Source organism: Cervus elaphus, chromosome 6 (assembly GCF_910594005.1).
Source record: "Cervus elaphus chromosome 6, mCerEla1.1, whole genome shotgun sequence".
Lineage (NCBI taxonomy): Eukaryota > Metazoa > Chordata > Mammalia > Artiodactyla > Cervidae > Cervus > Cervus elaphus.
The window spans coordinates 13,449,979-13,475,111 of record NC_057820.1 but is presented as its reverse complement, the minus strand read 5'-3'; the positions used below and the strand labels follow the sequence as shown (position 1 = coordinate 13,475,111).

Below are 25,133 nucleotides of genomic sequence, written 5' to 3'. Positions count from 1 at the left end.
ACAGGACCCATGTGACAAAAGCAATTTCTATGTCAACGAGGTTCTCAGCCGACTGCAGGAAGGAAGCCATCGCTTGTTACAACTGCAGAATAAGGTAATGTTTTATTTAGCCACAAGAGGGAGCTGCTGGTTAATTTTGGAACTCCACTGGGTGCCCAGTCAGGATTTGAGGACGCTCTGATGGTAGATATCCTTAACAAATGATGCAAACAGCATGGATTCCTTCTTCTGTTAAGGAGCTGCTCTTTCCTGACTAAGAGAGACTAATCTGGGTTTTAAGAGATAAAACTTCAGACCACAAATGGTCGGTCCAGAAAATCCCTGAGACAGGAGCTCCTAGAACCTGAAGCCCACTGTGTACTGGGAATTTGTGGAAATACTAAACTCTCATCCCAGATGCACATGGGGCTGGCACTCTCTGCGTTAGGTCAGAGGATGATGCCTGCTCCAGGGATCATCTGGTGGTGTTTGGAGACACATTTTGTTGACACAGTTGGGAGTGTTCCTAGCATCTGGTGGGTAGAGGCCACATGTGTGCTAATTCTCTCTAGTCATGTTCAACTCTTTTGCAACCCTGTGGACCATAGCCTGCCATCCATCCTCCTCTGACCATGGGATTCTCCAGGCGAGAATACTGGAGTGGGCTGTCATGCCCACCTCCAGGGGATCTTCCCGACCCAGGGATTGAACCCGCATCTCTTATAGGACTCCTGCATTGGCAGGTGGGTTCTTTGATGCTGCTAAACATGCCATAATACACAAGATAGCCCCCATCCCCAAAGAATTTTCTCATCTCAAATGTCTGCAGTGCCAAGATGGACAATCCCTGATTTCAATGAAAAGAGCAATTTTCTTTCCAGGTGGGAATGGCCTCTCCTGGCAGTGGTTGGTCTGGAAGCTTCTGGATATTCCCAGCATCCTCTTGGAGAAGCATGTCTCCTTAGAGGAGGGCAAGCTGTCTAGCAGAAGGCCTCACGGTTCCCAGCGGAAGTCTTCAGGGTGGGCAAGGCCTCCCTGCATGCATGTTCTGTCGCTCAGTCGTATCTGACTCTTTGCGACCCATGGACTGTAGCCTGCCAGGCTCCTCTGTCCATGGGATTTTTTTTCCAGGCGAGAATACGGAGTGGGTTGCCATTTCCTCCTCCAGGGAAGGGCCCCCTACCTAGCCCTTTAAATGTCTCCAACAGAAGACACTGCTGCAGGTGTCATTATGCCTCTATGGGTCCTTGAGTCCCTGGGGTGGGTGAGGACAGGCCTGCAGGCGAAGGGTTCCATGGTCTATGTCATGGGACCTGAGACTCAGATCCCCTTATGGAGACCAGGGCAGAGCCGCCAGCTGAGCCCAAAGAAGGGACTGGGTCCTGGTGAGAATCCGGGTTGGCCAGTGGTTCACGGTGCGTGGCCAGAGAAAGTGGGGGTGATGAAGATGCAGGAGAAAAGCCCTCGGACCCAGAGACCACCAGCAACACCTGGTGACCCTTCGCCAGCGGCAGAACTCTATGAGGCGGCTGGAGAGCAGAGGCCCCCAGGTGGGACTGAGACCACCTAGCCTCAGCGAGGGCAGGTCTGGGGGGCATCAGGGCTTGGCGGAATGGGAGGTTATAGAGGGTCACGAAGGAAGGGCTCCCCAAGGAACTGAGCTGCGTCTCAAAGCCAAGGAGACATAAAAACTTGAAAAGATGTGTTCCCAACACCGGGAGCTTGTCACTTTCACAGGCGGTAGGGTCTGCCTTACTCTTTTAGGCCTTTCCTGGGACTCTGCCATCCATTCTCCAGCCCTGCACAAGCCAGTGGGCAGAGGGAAGACCCCATCGATGCCCCCGGCCCCGGTCCTCCTGGGGTAGGGGCAGGCGGGCTTCAGAGAATGCCCGGGTCTTCAGGACCTGTCCTGAGCAGCCTTAAGCTACAGATGGCTTCTTCTCTTTAGCATCTTCTTGGAATTCTCGCCGTCACCAACTTCACTTTCTTGCTGGCTCAGCCTTTTGCTGCTTAAAAATAGGGAAGAAATGCAGCTGGTCAGAACAATGATCCCAGGTCTGTCGTGATGCAGCCACGCATCCAACCTGATCATGTGAAAAGGCAGTGATGGGCCATCGAAACAGCTAGCATGCTGACATGGGCTGTTAAGAAACAAAACTCCTAGCTCCCCTGTGTTTGGTGGGAGGCCATCCAAGCACCGCAAGGAACAGGAAACCCACGCTCAGAGGACTGCGGTACACCAGGTCGGATCCACCCTATCGCAAATCCTGAAGTGTCTATACCCAGCGGCCCTGGTGAGGCCTGGGATTGCTGCCTATTCTGGCTGGATGCTGAGGGGCTGGGGAGATGGGTCACGGCCAACCCAGCCACTAACAACAGCAGTGGTAGTCACACCAACAGTTCCCATCATCACCCATCAGTTCCTGGACCTGCGTCAACACCTGCCAAGAGATGCTGGTTTCCCCGCCCAGGTTTAGGAGACAAACAAGGGCCCCATTGTACCTGAGCGGTCCCGACGTGGGGCCCCCCGAGGCAGGGTCATCATCCTTGGGACCCCCCGTGTCCCCTCTCTCTCGGGGTGCTGGCTTCTTCCTTTTGGTCCTCAGGGGCTTCTCTGCAGAAGACACATGAATCAGACGCTGGCTCTGGGGAACTTCCTCTCAGCCCCATGTGCCCCAGCCTGGCACAGTTTGAGTAGCTCTGGGGGACATGTATGCGCTCCGTACCTACCGCTCTCAGATCTGCTTAACTCACACGGAAACAGATCTCGCGAGAGGTAGGAGCTTGCCCAAACCCACGCGACCCGGAGGTGGCCGACCCAGGATTCAAACCCAGTTCTACTGTTTCTCCCACACCCAGCCAGCCTGGCAGCTTCCCGAAGCACTGAGGAACACAGCACTGGCACTGTAGCTTTTATTTTCATAGACCCCTGTGATCCCTTTTTCTAAAGCGTTTCCCCAAATTTTTGAATTTTGTTTTTTCAGCCATGCCTCGCAGCATGGGGCTTCCCTGGTGGCTCAGATCATAAACAGTCTGCTTGCAATGTAGGAGACTCAGGTTTGATCCCTGGGTGGGGAAGATCCCTTGGAGAAGGGAATGGCACCCCACTCCAGTATCCCTGCCTGGAGAATTCCATGGACAGAGAAGCCTGGTGGGCTACAGTCCACGGGGTCACAAAGAGCTGGACACGACTGAGCACATATATCCCTCCCTCCTCCACACAGCATGTGGGATCTTAGTTCCCTGACCGGGGATCGAACCCATGCCCCCTGCCTGGGAAGTGCAGAACCTTAACCACTGGACTGTCAAGGAAGTCCCTGGCCCTCTGTGATTTTACACACCTTCTTCTTGCCACAACACCTGTGATGTCACTGAAGTTTCCACTGGCAGGGGGAGAAAGACTAATGATTCCCATCTCACAGATGGGGAAATGGAGTCAGAGATGAGAGTCAACTGCTGAGCGGACTTACAGCAGGCTGGAGGGCCAGGGGTCCAGCGGGCATCCTAGTCGAGCCTGCTCATCTACAGACAGGACACAAAGCCCAGAGAGGGTACGCATGGTGCCTGAGGCCACACGCCGGTTGGCGGCAGACCTGGGGCTAGAACCTATATTCCTGCTCAGACAGCCTGCAGGGCACCTCCTCCTATGACTCACCTGAGAGCCCACGTTTATTTGAAAATAATTTGCTTTCGGCAAGAGGTACCCGGGCCAATGCTGCCAGCTCTGAGATGAAGTTCTGTTCAGCTTCCTGGATGCGAAGAGAGAGCGTCAGTGGGGCCTCCCCCTGCCGTGCTCCGCCTCTAAATCCCCTTCCAGCAGATCGAGGTGGGTGCGCTGAGAGTGAGGACAGGAGAAGGGAGAGCATTCCCAGGCGGAGCATCCTCTGTCTCCCCGAGAAGCATCCAGAGAGGCCTGGAGCAGCCGAGGCACATGGGATGCAGGGGCAGCGGGCCATCTGTCCTCACTCACGTGGGCCGTGGGTCCCACTTTACAGATGAGAATACTGGGGTGCAATGGACTCCGTGAAGGCAGCACAGAACCAGGATCTAACCCCTCCTCTGCCTGATCCCTTGGGTCCTCAGTTTCCCCATCTGTAAAATGCCAGGAGTAACCCACTCTTGGCTGTAGATGAAGGTAAGGCCCTCAGCTCAGAGACTGTCTACAGGAGGCCCTCAGGGCATAGGGGTCACCACCCTGGCTATCATATCACTGTTGTTGTTAGAGCCACACTGCGGTGAATACTCAGGTGGGTCAACGCTGTGCTCAGCGCTCCCTTTCTGGAATATCTGATCTCTTTTTAAGGGCAGCGGCTTTGCTTTATAGCCGTACCTTATCATCTCACACCGAGAAGATTTTTCTGGGATGGAATATCCACTTTACATCATGAAATATGAGCGTCCTGAATGTTCTAGATAAAGTGCAAGCCTCGGGCCCAGCAGCGCTGCCTGAATGATGCTAAGGTCAGCCTTGACACCCCGAGGGCCACGTGGTGGCAATCCGCACAAGGGAGGTGCTCCTTCTTTTCAGCTCAACAGACAAAGCTGATGAGTGGTCCGGGCCTGGCCCCAGGCTGGGCGCTACAGACCCGGGGGGAATCGAAGTTCATCATCTAGCTGCAAGGCTGATGCGTCATTAGCCCAGGGGACTAGCGGAGGTCGAGGGGGTCCCGAGCAGGGCGTGATGTCCCCACGAAGGCTCCTGTGCTGACCCGTGACCACGAGCTTGGCCTTTCACTATTTCCACTCCCCTGTAAACCACTGCCCACGTGGCACAGGCGCGTTTTCACAAGTTGTACCTGTAGCTGGGTCTCAAGCTGGGCTTCCAGGTGGTCCATGACCCTCGCCTTCCGCTTCCGCGCATCACGGCGGGTCCGCTGGTGCGCGGTGAACTGAGCCAGGAACTTTTTCTGCTGCGCCAACATCCTGCGGGAAGGAACGCGGGCGGTCGGCGCTGCTCTGCCAGCGGGTTCATCAAATCCAGCGCGACCCGCCCCCCGGGACCTGCTGAATCAGGGGAATTAGTGACCGATAGCCGGCCCGGAAACCTTCGGGAGAACAGAGAGGAGAACCGCCATCTCGATATGATTTACTGAAGCCATGCGAGCCGCGCTTGCCGCTCGACTCCCTCCGCCCCGCGGCTGACTCATCAGAAAAGCAGATGCCCTCTGATGATGAACACTGGGGAGTTTACAGAGTCTCACACACAAATTTTTCACTTGATCTTCAGGGTGGTTTGGTGATATCCACAGGACAGAGAGGTGAAAATCTCGGGAGAAGCTCGGGGGAGGGCGGGGGGCAGCGACCCTGAGTCCCACAGCTGCAGAGAGTTTGGGCTGCAAGTGGCATCTTCCTAGGAGAAAAATCATTTAATTCCGGGGTGTGGCGAGGGTGGGGGAGTGAGTGAGATGGTCCTCTGAAAGCACCCATCTTTGTTTAAAATTTCAGAACTGCTCTAGATCCTCCCTCTAAAACAGAAGGCTGAGTTTCCTAGAAGGCAGAGTCTGAGAAGTCCCGAATAGGACAGCCTCATTGCTGCAAGTGGCTAAGGACAGAGCTGGGGCTGAAGCAGGGTCCCTGACCTGGAGACAGCCCCCCACCTCCCTTTCAGGGGCAGAGACCCCCTCCCCTCCTGCTCTGAATACCCTCCCCTCCTCAGCAGACCTTCCTCTGGTCCTCAGCAAAGGGGAACATTCAATTCCATCCACCCTCTTTCCATAATTATTCTGTCTTTGTCTTTCCCTTCTAATGATTGATTTTCTGAAAGGAGCTGAACTTCTAGACCTGAAGGCAGAAGCCACCTTTAGCATCAGCTGTCCGTGGATTGTCTGTGAAGGCACGAAATTCCACCAGCTCTCGCTTCATGCTCTTCCTTCTACCAGTAATACCGTTCCCTCTTTTTTTGCTTTTTCTGGCAAACTCCTGTTCATCCTACAAGACGTTGTCATCCATCCTTCCAGCCACTCATTCATTGATTCACAGAAGTATTTCTAGACTTCCAGGTGGGATGCTGGGTTTTAAAGACACAGCTGTGAATAGCAGACTCATAATCTCTGCCATCATAGGGCCCTACTTTGAGCTGAGGGGAGGGAGGGATATCAGACAAGTAACTATGATGCCGCTGAGGTCAGGGCTCTGCACTGTGGTCTCTCTCACACCCTCAAAGAGGCTGCATTTCTTTGCTGGGGCTGCTCTAACAAATGACCCCAGACTAGGAGGCTTCTAACAACAGAATCTATCTTCTCTCATAGAAGAGCCCAGAAATCTTCAGTCAAGGAGTCAACAGGGCTGTACTCCTTATGGAGGTTCTAGAGGTGAACCTGTTCCCTGCCTCTTCTGGTGCCTGCTGGCACCCCTTGGCTTGTGGCTGCATCACTCCAGTCTCTGCCCCTGTCGTCACATCATCTCCTCTGTGTGTGGTCAAATGTCCCCCTGCTTCCCTTGCCATCAGCCAGGGTGATGGCCTCATCTCAAGATCTTTAACATAAATGACATCTGCAACGATGCTTTTTCCAAATAAAGTCACAAGTACGGGTTCCAGCTGGGCTTCCTAGATGGCTCTAGTGGTAAAGAACCCACCTGCAACGCAGCAGGCATAAGAGCCACAGGTTCAGTTCCTAGGTCAGGAAGATCCCCTGGAGGAGGGCATGACAACCCACTCCAGTATTCTTGCCTGGAGAATACTGCATGGACAGAGGAACCTGGTGGGCCCTGTCCATAGGTTCACAAAGAGTTGGACATGACTGAAGTGACTTAGCATCTATGGGTTCCAGAGCTTAGGACATGGACCTTTTGGCTTCCCTGGTAGCTCAGCTGGTGAAGAATCCGCTGATTCCTGGGTTGGGGAGGTCCGCCGGAAAAGGGATAGGCTGCCCACTCTAGTATTCTTGGGCTTCCCTGGTGGCTCAGCTGATGAAGCAATGCAGGAGACCTGGGTTTGACTCCTGGGTTGGGAAGATCCCCCAGAGAAGGGAATGGCTACCCACTCCAGTATTCTGGCCTGGAGAATTCCATGGACTGTATAGTTCATGGGGTCACAAAGAGTCAGACATGACTGAGCGACTTTCACCTCATTTTTGGGGACCCCTGATCAGCCCGCTACAGAGGCCAGGTGGCTTTATCTGTGAGCAGCCTCAGTCCCACACCCACCTTGTCCCTAGTCCTGGTCACTCTCGACTGTCATCCAGCTGACTTATCATCTCCTCCATGGACCTGGCTCTTGGGAATGCTGGGAAGTGACAGGATTGCCCGGGAAGGAACTGTGTCCCCTGGTTAGGGCGGGGCTTCAGTCTCAAGGGCTGGGGAGCCACGCAAGACCCTGCAGTCTCAAGGGTCTGGGAGAATCTGAGACACGCTGTCTGGTGTTTCCTGCGATGCCCTGGCTGCAGCACAGGAAGCAGGAAGGCTGAGTGGGGGTCTGGGCAGAGGCTGCAGCTCCAAACCAGGAGGGGAGTGATGAGGACCTAAGACAAGAGAGCCGGCCGAGGACAGGGTCACCTAGTTGAGTTCATCAGCTTGTGGATGCCTTATGTGGACGCAAATTCAACTACGGGAATGGATATTTCAAAAATATACATTTGAAAGAGTTCTGGTTCCAAAATTGTTTGAATTTCACATTGTACCACGTGCAGTGCCAACGTCATGTGCCGGCCTCGGTGTGAGAGTTTTGCAGGCTTTGCATGGCTTATCTGACAGTTATACATCCGTAACAACAGGGGCTAAGGCAACTCCATTTTACAGATGTGGAACCTGGGGATCAGGGCATGAAGGGTGGGAGGGGCTGCTACAGCATCACCTGGTATCCCTAGGTGGGCTCGCTTACAATCCCACCCCTCACAAGAGATGCACTATGAAATTTGCCATCTGACTGAGAAGTGCTTCATGTGTGTGCTTATTCTCATGTCGTTTTTAAAATCGGTATCTGTTGTCACCACACTGTTCTGTCCCTAGGAGCTCTGGCTGACTTTCACTAGAAACTGCACTTATGAGTTCAAGGAGATGGGCATGGAGGGAAGGGCACTGATGGTCATGTATGAGCCTCTAAGATCAGTGAGACTAGGTCATACACCCGCACCCCTGCTGCTTATTTTCCATACCCCCAGCAGGGTTGGACCAGGTGGTGGCTAAGGCCCCTCCTCTGGGTCACTGGGGTCAAAGTGGAGCCCTGGGGTCACAAAGGGCTGGAGAGTGTTAGCAATTCAGATGCTTGGGCTCTGCTCCAAGTCCCTGAGTCTGGGTGTCCAGGGGTGTGACCTGCATGTTTAGCAGAAAGCCACGAGAGACAGATGCCCCCAAATCTGAGAACTGCTGGACCATAGTTTGAAGGCCATGCCAACAGTCAGAGTGAGTCCCAGCCTCAACCCAATGCCAGGGCATTTGCTGACCACTGCTGATGGCCAGAGAATTTACGGAGGGGAAGCTGGACTCAGTCTGACCTGGGGGACGTTGTGGATCCTGCTTCCTAAAGGAGCATCAGAGAAGGGCTGGGGTTTACCTGGTGGCCCAGGATGTAGCTCACTTTCCTCCATCCTGGAGGGTGGTGGTCCTGCTGCTACTTCCAGCTGGCGAGGTGCCTCTCCTTAGACAAGGGACCCCCTTCCCCGCTGCAGTCCTGCAATGCCCCTTCCCTGATCACAGCACCTGTGCTGACTTGCTGTCTTTTTCATTTGTCCGTCTCTCCCTCCAGGCTGTGAGCTCTCAGGTGGGAAGCACTGTCCCCAGTGCCTAGCTCAGGACCTAAGTATGTGCTTATGGGGACATGCTGGTGCTAAGCCCACGTCCCTTCAGCCCACGTGGTGGTGGCTGCCCTTCAATGGACAGTTTCCATGCACGCCAATGGCTCATTATGAGCACCTCTGACCAGGTCTCAGGGCTTCCTCTGACCATGGGGCGTGGGGCTTGGCCAGTTCAGGGATGCCTGAGAAGGCTGGAGAACTAACACCTCCAGGGCAGACCCTCAACCAACGTGGATGGAGCTTGTTAGACTTGGTAGACAAGTCCCCTATTTTCCTCACCCCTTGCTGGCATCATTGGAAGTTGAGTTCTACACATCTTGTGGTCCAAGGGCTCCACTTTGACCCCAATGACCCAAGAGCTGGGGCCTCAGCCACCCCCTGGTCCAACCTTGTTGGGTTTATGAAAAATAAAGAAGCAAAGCCCAGTGGGGGTGCAGGTATGTGATTTAGTTTCAGTGATTTAGAGGCTCATACATGACCCTCAATGCCCTTCCCTCCATGCCCATCTCCTTGAGTCCATAAGAAGGTCCAGACTGGGGTTGGGCCTCAGTTGGCATGGAAACCCCTCACTGTCACAGGCCTTATTGGCTTTTCTCTCCTAGTGGCAGGCCACACAGCGCCCCCCAGAGGTGTCTACAGCCTAATCCCTGGAACGTGTGAAGATGTTATGTTGCATGGTAATCGGGACTCTGCCAGGGTGATTAAGGTTACTGGTTTACGATTCGAACATGAACCTGGATTATCTAGGTGGGTCTCAATCACTGGGGGACTTCCCTGGTGGCTCAGTGATAAAGAGTCTGCCTGTGATGCAGGAGACCCGGGTTCAATCCCTGAGTCGGGAAGATACCCTGGAGAAGGAAATGGCAGCCCACTCCAATATTCTGGCCTGGAGAATCCCATAGACAGAGGAGCCTGGTGGGCTGTACAGTCCGTGGGGTTGCAGAGATGCGGCAGAAGAGATGACAAGTGTGGGCAAGACTTCATGTTCCGGATGCAGGGGCCACGTGCCAGGGCCAGAGAGAGGCCGCTGGGAGGTCAGGGCGAGCCCAGCCAACAGCCACAAGGAAATAAAACCTCAGTTCTACAAGGAACTGGATTCTGCCGACACCTGAAGAAGCCTGGAAGCTTCCAGAGCCTCTGACGAGAGCCCAGCCAGCAACACCCTGATTTTGGCCTGGGAGGCCCTGAGAAACCAGCAGCATCAGCCCGACTTCTGACATTTGGCTCCCTGAGATAACACGGGGTGTGACTGCAGTGGGGGGTGGGGGGGTGTTGCTATGGCAGCAGCAGGAAACAGTCCTCCTCCTCCTTCCCTGCCCCCTCACCATGCTTCCTGGGCCCACCTGCCCTCGGGGCCTCAGCTCAGGGTCTGCTTCTGGGGGAACCCTAAGCACGGATCAGAGGGCAGATCCCACATCAGGGCCGTGAAGACCACTCCGACCTGGGAATGAAGGCCTCAGCACACCTTGACTTGCGCCCTTGTGTCAAAGTCCCTTCTAGGGGCTGGGAGTTAGAGGGGGAACCGGATGGGGGCTCATGGGCTCTCACGTGGGCGGGGGAGGCAGAGGAGACCCAGGCCCACAGGCGAATGCACGGGAGGTCAGCTGCTGAGAGTGTATTAGAGGCACACATGTCGCACAGGGGCTGGGACCTCTGCGTGGGGACCCCCCGCCGGTGGGGAGCCTCACCTCTGGTGAGCAGCTCTGGAGGCTTCCTGGGCTCCACCCGCCACCTCGAATCCGGACGAAGGATCGGCAAGTTCTTGCTTCTTCCGCAACTTGTACTCTTCCACTCTTTGACCTGAAAGTGAAAGTCGTGCAGTCATGTCCGACTCTTTACCACCCCACGGACTGTAGCCCGCCAGGCTCCTCTGTCCTTGGAATTCTGCAGGCAAGAATACAGCAGTGGGGTAGCTGTTTCCTTCTCCGGGGGATCTTCCCAACCCAGGGATCAAACCCAGGTCTCCTGCATTGCAGGCAGATTCTTTCCTGTCTGAGCCACCAGAGAAGCCCAAGAATACTGGAGTGGGTAGCCTATCCCTTCTCCAGGGGATCTTCCCGATCGAGAAATTAAACCAGGGTCTCCTGCATTGCAGGCGGATTCTTTACCGGCTGAGCTACCAGGGAAGCCCATATAACGCACAATGATCAAGGTGGGTGTTTGAAGGACTGATGCTCTGATGGGAAGGGGCCGGGTGCTGGGGCGCAGAGGTGAGCAGGACACGCCTGCTCTCGGGCGTGCTGTGTACCAGCCCCATGGTTCACCCTGGGAAGGGCTTCGTGTGCATGAGAAGTCACAATTTCCATCACACCCCACACACCACCGAGGGCAGTACCCCAGCTCTGCCTGCATCTGCTCAGCTCTGCTTTCTTATAGTATCAGGAGAAAGGGAAGCCTAATAAGAAAAGGTCAACACTAAAAGGCCACCACAAATGGTTAAAAGTCCCCACCAGGAAAGAAAACCATCCTACACGAAGAACTGTAGGCATGCAGTGAGTCCTACAGACATGGGTGCTGAATGGGGTGCTTTCCAAGGAGCTGAGAGGTTTGTTTTCTGAGTCCGATGTGCACTGGTCTATATACCAGAACATGTTTCTTCTTTTTTTTTATTATTTAAAACAATGGTATATTTTGAAACAGATGATGACGATCAAAATTATTTTCTACTGGATTCTAACTACCACCTGAATTAACTGCCTGTTTATTGGACCATAGCCATAACTATATATATATATATATTTTTTCATATTTCAACATATATATATTTCCTATTTCCTAGTCATCTTGTGCATGCTGTGTACTAAGTCACCTCAGTTGTGTCTAACTCCTTGTGACCCCATCGACTGTAGCCCGCCAGGCTCCTCTGTCTATGGGATTCACCAGGAAAGTGGGTTGCCATGCCCTTCTTCAGGGGATCTTCCCAACCCAGGGATCGAACCCAAGTCTCTTTTGTCTTCTGCACTGGCAGGCAGGTTCTTTACCACTAGCGTCACCTGGGCTAGTCGTCTCAGAACATGCTTATTCTTAGCTAGCCGCTACATTTATCTAGTTACACTCACCTAGTTGCCATACTGACTGAGCTATGACATGTCAACAGGCCACTGACCTCCCTGGACCTGAGCTTTCTAGAATTTACAGAAAAGTCCATCCTGGATGACCCCCAGGGGCACAGCATTCTAGGACTCTTAAGAGTTGACTGAATGAAAAAAAGGAGTTCATGTGATCAAGTTACATCATTTCAAGGCATTTGTTGAGAAATCTTCTCATTAACTTGGGGTATCAGGGGAGCAGGAAGTTAAAGCTGAGAGGATGCAGGAAATTAGAGCTGAGAAGATACAGGGTGAGCCTGAGCCTAGCCCCACAAGTGGGGAAACTGAAGCCTAGAGCAGGGACGTGAACACCCTCGTTCCTGAATGTTCCACAGAGACAATCAATCACATCTGCCTCCTGCTAAAGGAGACCTACCCTTACTGGAGAAAACCATCAGGAAGGATCTGTAGCCAGCTGGCAGATTTCTGGGCAGGTCCCAGATTTTATTTCAATGTAGAGCTCTAATTCCCCAGAGCAAGGACAGGAAAAAAGTGGCAGCTGAACTCATTGAGAAAAATAAGATTCACGGAAGACCTGCCCCCAGGACCAGCTGCCTGTCCTTCATCTAGGGATTGTGGACAATCCAGGAAAAATCCATCAGAGAATATGGGATTCCACCCTGCTCCGAAGCCCCGGGTGTGGGGAGGACTGTTAGTAGAAGAGACTTTAAGGAATTTGTTTTTGTCTGTTACTGCATGATGTTCTTGCTGGCCCTGGGGGTCTGGTCTGCTCCATCCCCCAGGTGGCCTCTTACGAGAGCCCACAGGGAAAAACTGTCTGGCTCTCAGGTGTAAATGTGCCCACATATGGGCCACTGGCCTGTTCTTACTCATTGTCACTGTGACAGCTTAAATTGAGGGAACTTCTATCTCTTTAGCCACCAGGAAGCCCAGAGGCAAAAACATGTTACCTCTTAAGTAGGAATGTGCTCATATGTGTCCCAGATGACGACCGAACGTTAACTTCATCTCACTGTCCTCTCCTTGGCCTTATTCATCTACTTAAAAAAAAAAAATCCTATTGTACTGTACAGATATGTTTCTTTAAGTGCTTTTTCAAAAGCCTTTGGGGGACAAGTCATTGTCTTTGAAAGTGGTAGTTGCTCAGTCGTGTCTGACTCTTCGTGACCCCATGGACCGCAGCCCACCAGGCTCCTCTGTCCATGGGATTCTCCAGGCAAGAATACTGGAGTGGGTAGCCACGCCCTTCTCCAAGGGGATCTTCCCAACCAGGGATCGAACCCATGTCTCCAGCATTGCTGGCAGATCGTTTACCATCTGAGCCACCAGGGAAGCCAAGGTCGCTTCAGGGTGGTTTTGAGGACAAGGCAAGGATAAATAAATACATAAAATGTCAAAAAAAATTAAATCCCCTTAAATAACCATTTGAAAACCCTGACATCCCACCCCATCCCCAACTAAGAGCACGTCTGGCTCGCTGCTGGCAGGGCTTCCTCGTGGAGGGCACCATACCCTGTAGGGTCTTCAGATGCTGCAGCCTTCTCTCCTCGTGGTCCTGCATGACCCTCCCAATCTGCTGGTAATACGCTTGCACGAGCCGGCTGATGCCAGGGCTGGTCACGTAGACGCTCTCCACGGCCGCCTCCATCAGCGTTCTCTGTGGGCAGGAGGGGAAAGTCTCAATAGAGGGCACACACAGAGCCAGCTATGGCCAACATAGTCCTGACTCCCATAGACCACTTACTCCCAAACTTGGCTGATCCAGAGCAGGTGGAGAGTGCCTGGCTGGTTTAAACCAGCATTGATAACTTATTTTCCTTGGTCAGGGATGGTCTGATGCTGGGTGTATGACCCAGTTCTGACCAATGAGATGCAATGTTAGGGAGAGTCTATTGAGGGCCGCCCTTTTCCCAACATTAAGCAAAGCCTTGGTGAGGGTGATAGACTTTGCTGTTTCCCTCTTCTGGCCAGGACACAGAGTGATGTTTGGAGCAGCAATAGCCATTTTGAGACCATGAGGCAACAAAAACCAATACCAAGAATGATGGATCAGAAAGAAAGAGGCTTGTCCACTGATCCTCTGTGCCGGCCTGGAACCACCTACCTCCACATTTCTTGTTATGTGAGATCAGTAACTTCTATTTATTTAAGCACAGATTTCTGTCACTTGCAGTTCTTAATGACACACCTTCGGACCCAAAGCAGAACAGAGAAGAAACGCTGGGATGCCCCATCACTGGGGACATGTTGGTTGGGCACTCGTAAAGTCATCACCTTTTAGCTCATAAGATGATGGGCAAAAGTCAGGTTCGAGTCCCCATTTCAGCAAACATTTATTGAATGGCTCCAAGCTTTGGGCAAGGAAAGAAAATGCCCATTCATTATTGTCGAGTGATTCGTTATGTTCAGACAGCTGAGAAATACACCCTGATGTGCGGGCGTGGACGGAAGCCATGGAGGTAAGGAGGGCTGCAGCTCAGGATGCAGAGGAGATGAAAGTCCATCTCCTCACCCTTAGGTCCTGCTCCTCCCTTACTGCGACTGCTTCTCTCTTCCTCTCCATCCAAAGTTCACCTTTGACTCTGCCCCCAAGGACTCTGAGCTCTGGCCTTGCACTTCCGGTCAGGAGCCCCCACTAATGGCCTTCTTCGGATTTCATTTAGCACATGTAACGCAGAAGACAGGAAGTCCCTCTTCTCCCCTCTCAAATCAGCAAACCCACCTGCACATTACACCTTCTGTCCCTCCAGTCTCCTGCACAGGGGAGCGGAGTCCACCCCTCTGCACGGCAGCCCACCTCCCTTCTCCAGGGCCTCAGTCCTGGCCACCCTCCTCTCCTCCTCCCCAGTTTTTCCAGCTGGTGTACCACTCAAGTCAGCGAACACACTTGCTCTAAAATCTCCAACGTTTCAGCCCTCTCTCGATCCCCCCTGGCACTGCTTGCATCTCAGCTCCCATCCAGTACAACTTCTCAAGGTTAGCGTGTCTTCTCCCAGTAGATGGCAAGCTCCCTGAGGGCAGGAATGCTGCCGCCTGGCTCCTCTGTCCCAGCACCTGCCGCAGGGCCTGAGGCTAAGGGGCCCTGTGAACAGAGGTCCAGCAAAGAACATCCTTCCAGACACTGGGCCCATGTTCTTTCCGGTGGGTGTGTGCCTGGTGGGGGTCCATCATCTAATCCTGACTCAGAATCCCTTGGAGAAGCTGAGGACAAGATATGCCACACTTGTGTTTCATTCTGTTTTCACGTAATGACCACTGATTAGGTCAGAGTTGTAAGGTTTTAGCAGAGGGAAGAGACTCTCCCAGCATCACTAGCCCTGAGGTCTGGATGATGAAGTGTGGCAGACACCGGAGATCTGGAACAAGATGGGGTGTTTCAGAATTGAGGGGCCAGTCTCTCTGCTGTGCAGGTGAGGGACTTTATGTAAATGAAGGGACTCATGGACGTGCCCTAGAGGGTCCTGGCACATCCCAGGGGGGTCTGCTGCCAGCCCAGATCTAAAACACCTCCTGTGGGTACCAGCCACAGACTCTCTCTGCTGAGACCTGCAATACACAGGTTGTATTCTTATAGCTTGGGGGAGGAGGCAGGCAAGGAGAAGCCAAGCAAACAGCCTCCAGTCCCAGCCGCTCACTGAGGCTGGGAGGCTTTAAGCATGTCTTCCGCCCAGTGAAACTCCTCAGTCTTCCCACCTGAACAATGGGAAGAAAAATTACCCTTTCCAGGCAAGGGCTGCGGTAAGAGCCCAGTGAGATGAGGAAGCCAAAGCCCCTCCCCCCTCTGTTGACTTAGAAGGGCGATGCCCACGTCACTTCTTACGAAGGCGGTTTTCACTCCTGTGGTTTGTCATAACTGTCAGTGCATGCAGAGAACCATGGTTTACTCAGGTCAGACTGATGTTAGCAGCAATGGTCAGCCGTCGGGGACAACTCCACCGGTGCTCAGGTTCCCACAGAGGTGGCCAAGGGCAGGGAGGGTCTGCCCCTGGGAGAGGGACTTAGGCTCAGACTCTGGTATCTGCCATTGACCCACTGGGAGGCTCTGGCTGAAATGATGGTCCTCTGGGGGCTGCTGCAGGGACCGAGCTGGTGCTCAGAAGGCTGGGCAGCGGGCGGAAATCCTCACCGCTCCATGGGGCAGGCGTTCCCTCTTACCGGGGGGAAAGGCGGCTCAGAGGCAAAGAGCTCTGCAGGGCCCGAGGCTCCTGGGCGCCCAGCTGCTGCTCTGCTCGGATCCCTCCTCTCGTTCGCCCCCGACCCCCGCCTCTAGTCCCCCCGGGCTCCCCGGGGGCTGGGGCGGCCCGCACCTTGAAGTCGTCCGTGTCCTTGGCCCGGCTCCTGGAGGCCGAGTTCCGCGCGTGGCCCAGCAGCGCCTGCCCGATGGCGCGCTCCATGCGCTGCTGCAGGAGCTGCCCGACCTCCTGGGCCTCGGCCAGCAGCTGCTGCTGAAGCTGCAGGCGTGTCTGCTGCGCCTCCTCCTCCAGCCTGCCGGCCTCCTCCAGCACGCGCGCCTCCTGGAAAAGTCGGGCGGGGAGAAGAATGGAGGCCCCTGTCGCCTGCACGGAGGGTCTGTGTGTGTGTTAGCCGCTCAGTCGTGTCCGACTCTTTGCGACCCCACGAACTGTAGCCCGCCAGGCTTCTCTGTGCATGGAATTCTCTAAGCAAGAATGCTGGAGTGGATTGCCATTCCCTGCTCCAGAGGATCTTCCCCACCCAGGGATCAAACCCTGGTCTCCCGCATCACAGGCAGATTCTTTACTGTTTGAGCTCCAGAGAAGTCAAGGGATGCTCTGGTCAGGACCAAACTAGAAGGTGGGGTCAGCCCTGCCGGGGATCCCAGGAAGGCTGGAGAAGGGGTAGGAAGTGGGCACCTCTGGGCTGGCAAAAACATGTACACAGTGGATGAGCCTAGGGATCTTGCCGATCCCTTCGGGCATTTATTGAGCACCAATGGTGTACCCAGTGCCATCCGCGGCTTTTTACACGTACAAGAACTTACTCGTTCACCCCACTTTGAGACCTGAACACTAGGAGGGATGAGGCCAGAGGGGTGCAGAGACGCTGAGTAACTTTCTAAAAGTCACACAGCAGAGAGGCTCTTCAGTCACATCTGAGTCTGAGAGTAGTCTGGGACATCATGGAAGCCAAGGCAGGGCCCATGGGGAGTCCTTCTCTTGAAGGAATAGGAGTTGGAGAAGGAGGTTGTGGTCGGAGGTAGGGTAGGAAGTCCTGCCTGCTTCCCATCAGGTCCTCCAGGGCCGAGAAAAAGAGACGGTGAGCTTGTCCCTCACTCGTAGGTCAAAAAACATCAGCTGTGGCTATAGGAGACCTGGAATCAGCCTGTTTGGGTTTAAATCCCAGCCCGGCAATTCACAGTCTTTCTTTAGATTTGTTAAGACCTTAAAACAGACCACACAGCCCTCTTCTCTTAACCCCCGATGATGACTGTACCTATCTGTGTTCTGACTTCTTGTGCAACTTTAGTATAATTGTCATTACCATGTACACTGCAAGCTTTGGGCAGTGTACCCCCAACAGTGTACCCCCAACAGGGGGTACCTACTGTGCCATTGTCCCCACCCACACAATATGGGAGCAGGATTTCTTTTTTTTAAATTTATTTATTTATTTGGGGGTTGTCTTGATGGCTCAGTGGGTAAAGAACCTGCTTGCAATGCAGGAGACACAGGAGAGTGGCTTCGATCCCTGAGTTGGGAAGATTCCCCGGAGAAGGAAAATGGCAACCCACTGCAGTAGTTTTGCCTGAAAAAATCCCATGGACAGAGAAGCCTGGCGGGCTACAGTCCAAGGGGTCACAAAGAGTCAGACACGACTAAGCAACTAAGCGCTCATTTAATTATTTGGCTACACCAGGTCCCAACTGTGGCACACAGGAGCCTCAATTTTCATTGCAGCTTGCAGGATCTTTTTAGTTGAGGCATGCAAGACCTTTTTTTTCTCAGTTGCAGCATGCAAACTCTTAGTTGCAGCATGTGGGATCTAGTTCCCTGACCAGGGATCGAACCTAGGCCCCCACTGTCCTGGGAGCAAGGAATCTTAGCCACCACTAGAGAAGTCCCCAGGATTGGGGCTTTGACTAAACCAGACTGGAACCTGGAAGCCAAGGAAGAACTCCTGTTCTGGGGTGGGCAGGGGGCTGAGGCACGGTCTTACCAAAGCTCTGAGCAGTTGCCACTGGTGCTCGTCCAGACACTGGGAGGAGCCCTGCTCCAGGGCGTGTTGCTCCCGCAGCTCCTGGAGAAGGCCCTTCTTCCCCGACAGCCTCATCTGGGTCAGGGTGGTGATGGCGCTGCCGCGGAGAGCCAGCCTCCGGAGAGCTGAGCGCAGGAGCAGTTCGTGCGCCTGCAGGACGTACTGAATGGACCTTTGGAGACAATGGGAGGAGGTTAGGGGCAGGGGGCGAGTGTTCCTGGCTTCACTGAGTGTGGTGGTTAATTTTATGTGTGAGCTTGGCTGGGCCATGGGCTGAATGGACAGCTGATCAAATATCATTCTGAGAGGGGCTGTGAGGGTATTTCTGGATGAGGTTAACATTTGAATAAATGCGTAAAGCAGATGGTCCTCCCTAAAGTGGGTGGGCCTTGTCCAATCAGTTGAAGATCTGAAGAGAAGAAAAAGCCCACTTAACCACAAGTAAGGGGGAACTCCTCCTGCCTGACTGCCTTGAGTGGGACGTGGTTTTCCTTTGTACTTCCTTCTCTTTGTACTTAAACTGGAACATTGGCTTTTCCTGGGTCTTGGGGCTGCTGACCTTCAAACTGGATGTCACACCATTAGCCCCCCGAGTTCTCAGGCCTTTGGACTTGGTACTGAAATTACATATTGGTTCTCCTGAGTCTCCAGCTTGCCTGCTGCGGATCTTGTGACTTCTCCACTTCTCTATACCTGTACCTATGCATGCATGCTAGGTTGTTTCAGTTGTGTCTGACCCTTTGCAATTCTAAGCACTGTGGCCCACCAGGCTCCTGTGTCCACGGGATTCTCCAGGCAAGAATACTAGAGTGGGTTGCCACACGCTCCTCCAGGGGATCTTCCTGACCCAGGGATTGAACTTGCATCTCCTATGTCTCCTGTATTGGCAGGGAGGTTCTTTACCACTAGCGCCACCTGGGAAGCCCACCTATATCTTTACCTGTATCACCTATACTGTATCTTCTATTGGTTCTGTTTGGAGAATCCTGACTAATACATTGACCCACTAAGAAACAGCCCAAATAGTCATGCCCCACAAGGGACCTTTCCAGAGGCAACAGGTTAAAATTGTCCCATCTTCTGCTGCCCATCCTCTTCTGCTGCCCACACTTGAGTTATAGTCAGTCATCTGTCCTTTGATTAACCTTTTTAACTTCCTCAAGTTTCAGATGCATATATACAGTTGCCTTCAGTACATATCCACTCAAATTTTTTACATGATTCTCAAAATTAACACATTCAGAACTGAAGTCATGAACTATTTTTGAGTTCCTATCTCAATGAGTCAAGTAGGAAACTCTGGTTTAGAGAGGCTCAACATTTGGTTTTATAACATAAGGTATCTTCTTACAGCTTGAAAAGTTGAATAGAGACCTGTCAGTCAGTTTACCAAGGAGGAGAGAACCAGCAAACACTCCTAAGAATAAGGAATCACTCCTTGTAAAGACCTAATTTTGAATCAGCTAAATTCACCAATGGAGTGGCTGATCTGCCACTGTCTGAAATCCCTGCTGGAAGTAAGAGAAATCATGTCTGGAGGAAGATCCCATCATTCAAACTCCTAAGTTATTACTACATTTTTTTAATAACACTGTCTAGCATTCAATAAAAATAACCAGACTTGCAAACAGATAAGCACTGACCAAAAATAAAGAAAAAAAAAAAACAACAGACAATAGAAACATACCCACAAGATATTGGATATTAAAATACTGAGCTATAATGAATATGTTCAGGAAATTAAATGATAAGATGAATCTGAGCAGATAACTGGAAACTATGACAAAAATCAAGTGGAAATTCTAGAACTAAAAATGCAGTAACCAGCATTAAGAATTCAGTAGATAGACTGAACAGCAGATAAGACACAACTGAAAAGAGTGTGAAGTGGAGGAGAGTCAAACCAAGTTATCTAGACTGAACTACAAGGAACAAAAATATAGAATACCATGTGAGAGACAAATAACCTAAGGTAAAAAAAATTTAATAAATTTCCCAGGAAGAGTAGGAAGAGAATAAGCAGAAGGAACATTTAAAGAGATAAAGATTCAGAATTTTCAAAAACTGATTAATGATAGCAAATTAAAGATTCAAGAATCACTATAGATTTAGTAAAAACAAATAAAACAGGAAATGCACAAAAGCCCACATCCATGTTTAGGCATATTATAATGAACTGATGAAAACCAGAGAACAAAAGAAAATCTTAGAAGCAGTCAGAAACAACTGAAATCAGAAACAAAAGATGATCTTTACAAGTATTTAAAAGACAGCTAAACTTGGATTTTACACCCAATGAAAACATTCCTCAAAAATGCAGATAGACGTTTTCAGACAAACAAAATTCTAAGAAAATTTGTCAGTAGCAAATCTAAAATAAACAGAACCTTCATGCAAAAAGAAATACTCCTAGGTGGACACTTAAAGATGCAGGAAAGAATCAAGAGCAACATAAAGTGTAAATCTAAATGAATACTGACCGCATAAACCAAAAACAGTATCTTGTAGAGTTGCAAATGTATAAAGAAAGTGAAAGCGAAAGTCTCTCAGTCATGTTCGACTCTTTGCAAACCCATGGAATGCAGAATCCTCTAGGCTAGAATACTGGTGTGGGTAATCTTTCCCTTCTCCAGGGGATCTTCCTAACACACGGATCAGACCCAGGTCTCCCGCACTGCAGGTAGATGCTTTATGTAAAATGCCCAATAAGAAAAGCATTTTTCCTCTGTGAGGGAGAAAAATGAATGGAAATAAAGCATTCTACTGTCTTGAAAGAAGGAACATATTAACATATGTTATATTTTGGCACACAAAGGATGCAATTCAAAATCTCTGAACCACTAAAATCACAGTAAAAGAATATATAACTAATAAGCTAAATTATTAATATAATACTAATATAATAAGCTAATATATAACTAATATATAACTAATAAGCTAAAGAATATATAACTAATAAGCTAAGTATATATATATACTATATATAATATATAACTAATAATTAAATTAGAGAGAGAAAATAGAAAATAATAAAACACCTAAACCAAAAGAAGGTAAGAGAGGAGAGGAAAAGGAACATAGAGCAGGTTGGAAAAACATAAACAGAAAGGAGATAGATTAAAAATCCAAATATATTACCATAAAGTTTTACATTAAATATAAATGGACTAAACATTAGTACTATTAAAAGACATAGTCTTTGAGACTAGATAAATCTTCCAATTGCTCACTACTGTCCTTAACTTGCTCACTAGATTCTCCCTACTTGTTTCCATCTCCTGATACCTCCTTTGTATTATCCAACAATATAGCTATCCACATGCTTCTTGATATATACAAAAAATAATTTCCTGGAAAGGACTGGGCAACTAGAAAACCAGCTATACCCAAATAATTTTTCTTGTGTAAAGTAAGGAAAAAGAAATATTTTTCAGGAAGCTGAAAAAGTGATACCACATGAATAACTATAGAAAGAATATTTTAAAATATAAAATTTATTAATAAACGGGGAATGACTGAAAATGGGCAAAAGTGGTCTTTTTTGGAGTGATGGAAGTGTTTCACAATTGCATGGTGATGGGTGCAGAACTCTTAAAATTTACTAAAAATCATTGAATTGTACTCTTAAAAATAATGTATGTAAACTATACCTCACGAAAGGTGTTTTAAAAGTTTCTATGAAAGACAACTCTATGAAGTAGGTATTGTTAGACCCATTTTGTGGATGAGAAAATTGAGGGTAAGAACAATTCATGTGCCCACACCAGGTCTGACTTCAACCTTTCATACATGGCACTCTGCAATCACTGTATTTTATATTTATGTTTACAATTTGGTTGTTCTCAAAACCACACTGTAAGGGAGGCCCAGGAGGGTGGGAGTTAACTTACAGATGAGGGCACGGAGGCTAGCATGGAGTATGACACCGAACAGAAAGCCCCCACCCTGCACAAAATTGTACTCACTCTTCACTGAGGCTGCCAAGCTGGCCCAGGACTCGGTGGATGATGTTCTCATGGTCATCTCTCAGGTGAGTCTGTAGCAGAGCGGACAGTGCATACTCCTCCATCCACACCTAAACCCCACGACAGAGGGACAGGGTCAACCTCAAGTTCATTTCATCCTCCATTGCTTTGTCGGATCATACTTTTTGTTTCTTATTTTTAAAAACCTCTTTCTCTTTTGATTTAATTATTTTTTCTCTTATGTGCTAAGTCACTTCAGGCGTGTCTGACTCTGTGTAACCCCATGGCCTGTAGCCCACCAGGTTCCTCTGTCCATGAAGTTTTCCAGGCAAGAATACTGAAGTGGGTTGTCATTTCCTACTCCAGGAGTTGTCCTGGCACCATTTCTTATATAACTTATCTTCTTATGACTGGCCTGTCACGCCACCTTGTCTGACATAGTTTCCATATGCACATGAATCTCATTCCAGGCTCTTTATTTAATTCTGCGGGTCTGTCTGTACCAAGACATCACACTTTAAGTTCTGCAATTTATAACAAGAGTTCATAGCTGCTAGAGCACATCTTCCCATATTCATTTGTACAAAACTGTCTTGGCTATTCTTGGTTCCTTTTCTCCACATATGAATTTTAGGGTCTGTATATCAAGTTTGGGAAATAGCTTTTTTTGGGATTCATTTTGTAATTAGATTGAATTCATAGACTTATTTGTAGAAATTGCATTTTCCTATCCAAGAACAAAGCCTTTTTCTCAATTCTTTATCCCTTCAATAACATTTTATAAACTCCTCCACTGGACTGTGTTAGTCACTCGGTTGTGTCCGACTCTTTGTGACCCCACGGACTGTAGCCTGCCAGGCTTCTCTGTCCATGGAATTCTCCAGGAAAGAATATTGGAGTGGATTTCCATTCCCTTCTCCAGAGGAACTTCCCAACCCAGGGATCGAACTCTGGTCTCCTGCCTCACAGGCAGATTCTTTACCGTTTAACCTACAGGGAAGTCTTCTCCATTAAGCTCTTATAAATACTGGTCAGATTTATTTTTAGGCACCCTGTAGCTTTTATTCTAAAGGGAATCTTTATGTTATCACTACTGTTCTCTTCTACTGATTTGAAAGTTACCTATTCTATTTCTATTCTATCTACATTTAAAAAGTTTAACATATATTCCTGATTTCACAAATCTAAATCAACATTTCTTTCACCTTTTAGGATTCATGACTGTCAGCACTTCTGGAAATTTCTTATCCATTATTGGTTTCAATATTATCTCTCTTTCATTCTCTCCATTCTCTCCTTCTAGAATGCCTGGAACACTAAGGAAGTTCCCCCAGGACTTTCGCATTCTATTCCCATGCCTCCTAACCTCTCATATTTTCCATCTCTTTAGCCCTCCATGCATGTTCCCAACTACTTCCTCACCTTTATCTCCTAGTTCACACAATGTGTCTTCAAAAATATTTAATCTGCTATTTAACTCATCCATTAAATTTCTGTTTTCATGATTACAATTCTCATTCATAAAAGTATGTAGTTTTTTAATATGTCATCTTTTTATAGCATGTCTTATTTTTATCCCAGTAATTCCTCTTTTTTTCCCCTCTGGTTTCAAACATACTTCCTTTATAAGTGCTCTCTAATAGTCTCTTCATCTGAATTTCTTGGTGTTTGTTGTGGTCTAAACTTGGTGCTTGCTGTATGTGCTGGCTCTCACTTATGGCAGATTGTTCCCTGTGTGTTTCGTAATTCTGAATGTTAGCTCATCTTCAGTGTGGCTTTGTCTGCGAAAATCTTGTGAGGTCCCAGGCCACACAACTGATACACTAAAAAGAACAGCAGAAACTCAAATCTAAATCTGTCTGTCTCCAAAGCTCAAATATTTCCGAGGTCCACCATGCACCTCCCTAGCTCACTCACATCACCAGGAGAAACAAACACTTAGAAACATGCAGCCAGACTGTGTTGCCCAAGGCTCTACCTTTAAGGTCAGACTCTCTGACTTCCCTGCATCTGTAGCTTTTTTCTGGAGATGGCCATGCTGCATGCAGAATAGGGCCAAAGCACAGAGGCTTCCCTGGTGGTTCAGCCTGCAGTGCAGGAGACCCGGGTTCAACCCCTGGGTCAGGAAGATCTGCTGGAGAAGGAAATGGCAACCCACTCCAGTACTCTTGCCTGGAGAATCCCATGGGCAAGGAGCCTGGCAGGATGCAGTCCATGGGGTCGCAAAGAGTCAACCATGACTGAGCGACTAACACTTTCACTTTCACAGAGGCTTTGAGTGTGAGTAAGCAGCTTATTCCTCGGAAGGAAAGTTATGACCAACCTAGGCAGCATATTAAAAAGCAGAGACATTACTTTGCCAACAAAGGTCTGTCTAGTCAAGGCTATGGTTTTTCCAGTGGTCATGTATGGATGTGAGAGTTGGACTGTGAAGAAAGCTGAGCACCGAAGAATTGATGCTTTTGAACTGTGGTGTTGGAGAAGACATGAGAGTCCCTTGGACTGCAAAGGAGATCCAACCAGTCCATCCTAAAGGAGATTAGTCCTGGGTGTTCATTGAAGGACTGATGCTGAAGCTGAAACTCCAGTACTTTGGCCACCTCATGCGAAGGGTTGACTCATTGGAAAAGACCCTGATGCCTGGGAGGGATTGGGGGCAGGAGGAGAAGGGGACGACAGAGGATGAGATGGCTGGATGGCATCACTGACTCAATGGACATGAGTTTGAGTAAACTCTGGGAGTTGGTGATGGACAGGGAGGCCTGGTGTGCTTCGATTCATGGGGTCGCAAAGAGTCGGACACGACTCAGCAACTGAACTGACTGACTGAACTGAAGCAGCTTAGGCTTCAGTTCTCTGGGCCTTGTGATTTAAAGCACTTACACTTAATCACACAAAATCACACTGTGTTAGAACTGTTTGTTAAAGCCAGTCTCTGATGTGTTTTATGAGAACTCTACAATAACCTATCAAAGTGCTTAGGAAATTGGAACACTCTAGAAAATTTGACACAGTCTAGATTCCCTAAAAGGTAAATTAACACTGTCACTAGAGTACATGGGGGTCTTTGGTGTGTGTTTTGAAAAGACAGATAAAGCCAGCAACAGGATCCAAAGATGGTCAAGAGAACAGAGATCATCCAACCAGATGGTGCCCAAAGTGGTCACACCATTTCTTCAACATTATTGATGTAA

The 25,133-nt window shown here is 49.8% G+C and overlaps 1 protein-coding gene across 7 annotated transcripts in view; it reads right to left on the bottom strand.

Moving 5' to 3' along the window:
- Positions 1 to 83: 83 nt before the first annotated feature.
- Positions 84 to 25,133, bottom strand: part of EVC (EvC ciliary complex subunit 1) — an 89,053-nt gene continuing 64,003 nt past the window's right edge. For 4 of the 7 annotated variants that reach the window (XM_043906215.1, XM_043906210.1, XM_043906216.1 and 1 more), the window contains 9 exons: positions 21,940 to 22,049; positions 17,936 to 18,146; positions 16,069 to 16,275; positions 13,274 to 13,418; positions 10,400 to 10,511; positions 4,776 to 4,902; positions 3,635 to 3,728; positions 2,482 to 2,593; positions 84 to 1,988 (listed from right to left, as the gene is read on the bottom strand). In XM_043906215.1, coding sequence (XP_043762150.1) covers positions 1,904 to 1,988; positions 2,482 to 2,593; positions 3,635 to 3,728; positions 4,776 to 4,902; positions 10,400 to 10,511; positions 13,274 to 13,418; positions 16,069 to 16,275; positions 17,936 to 18,146; positions 21,940 to 22,049 — 1,203 coding nt within the window. In that variant the 3' untranslated portion in view covers positions 84 to 1,903. Of the gene's footprint in view, positions 1,989 to 2,481; positions 2,594 to 3,634; positions 3,729 to 4,775; positions 4,903 to 10,399; positions 10,512 to 12,711; positions 12,799 to 13,273; positions 13,419 to 16,068; positions 16,276 to 17,935; positions 18,147 to 21,939; positions 22,050 to 25,133 lie in introns of those variants that run through there. The other 3 variants (XM_043906211.1, XM_043906213.1, XR_006341739.1) reach the window with 2 other exon arrangements.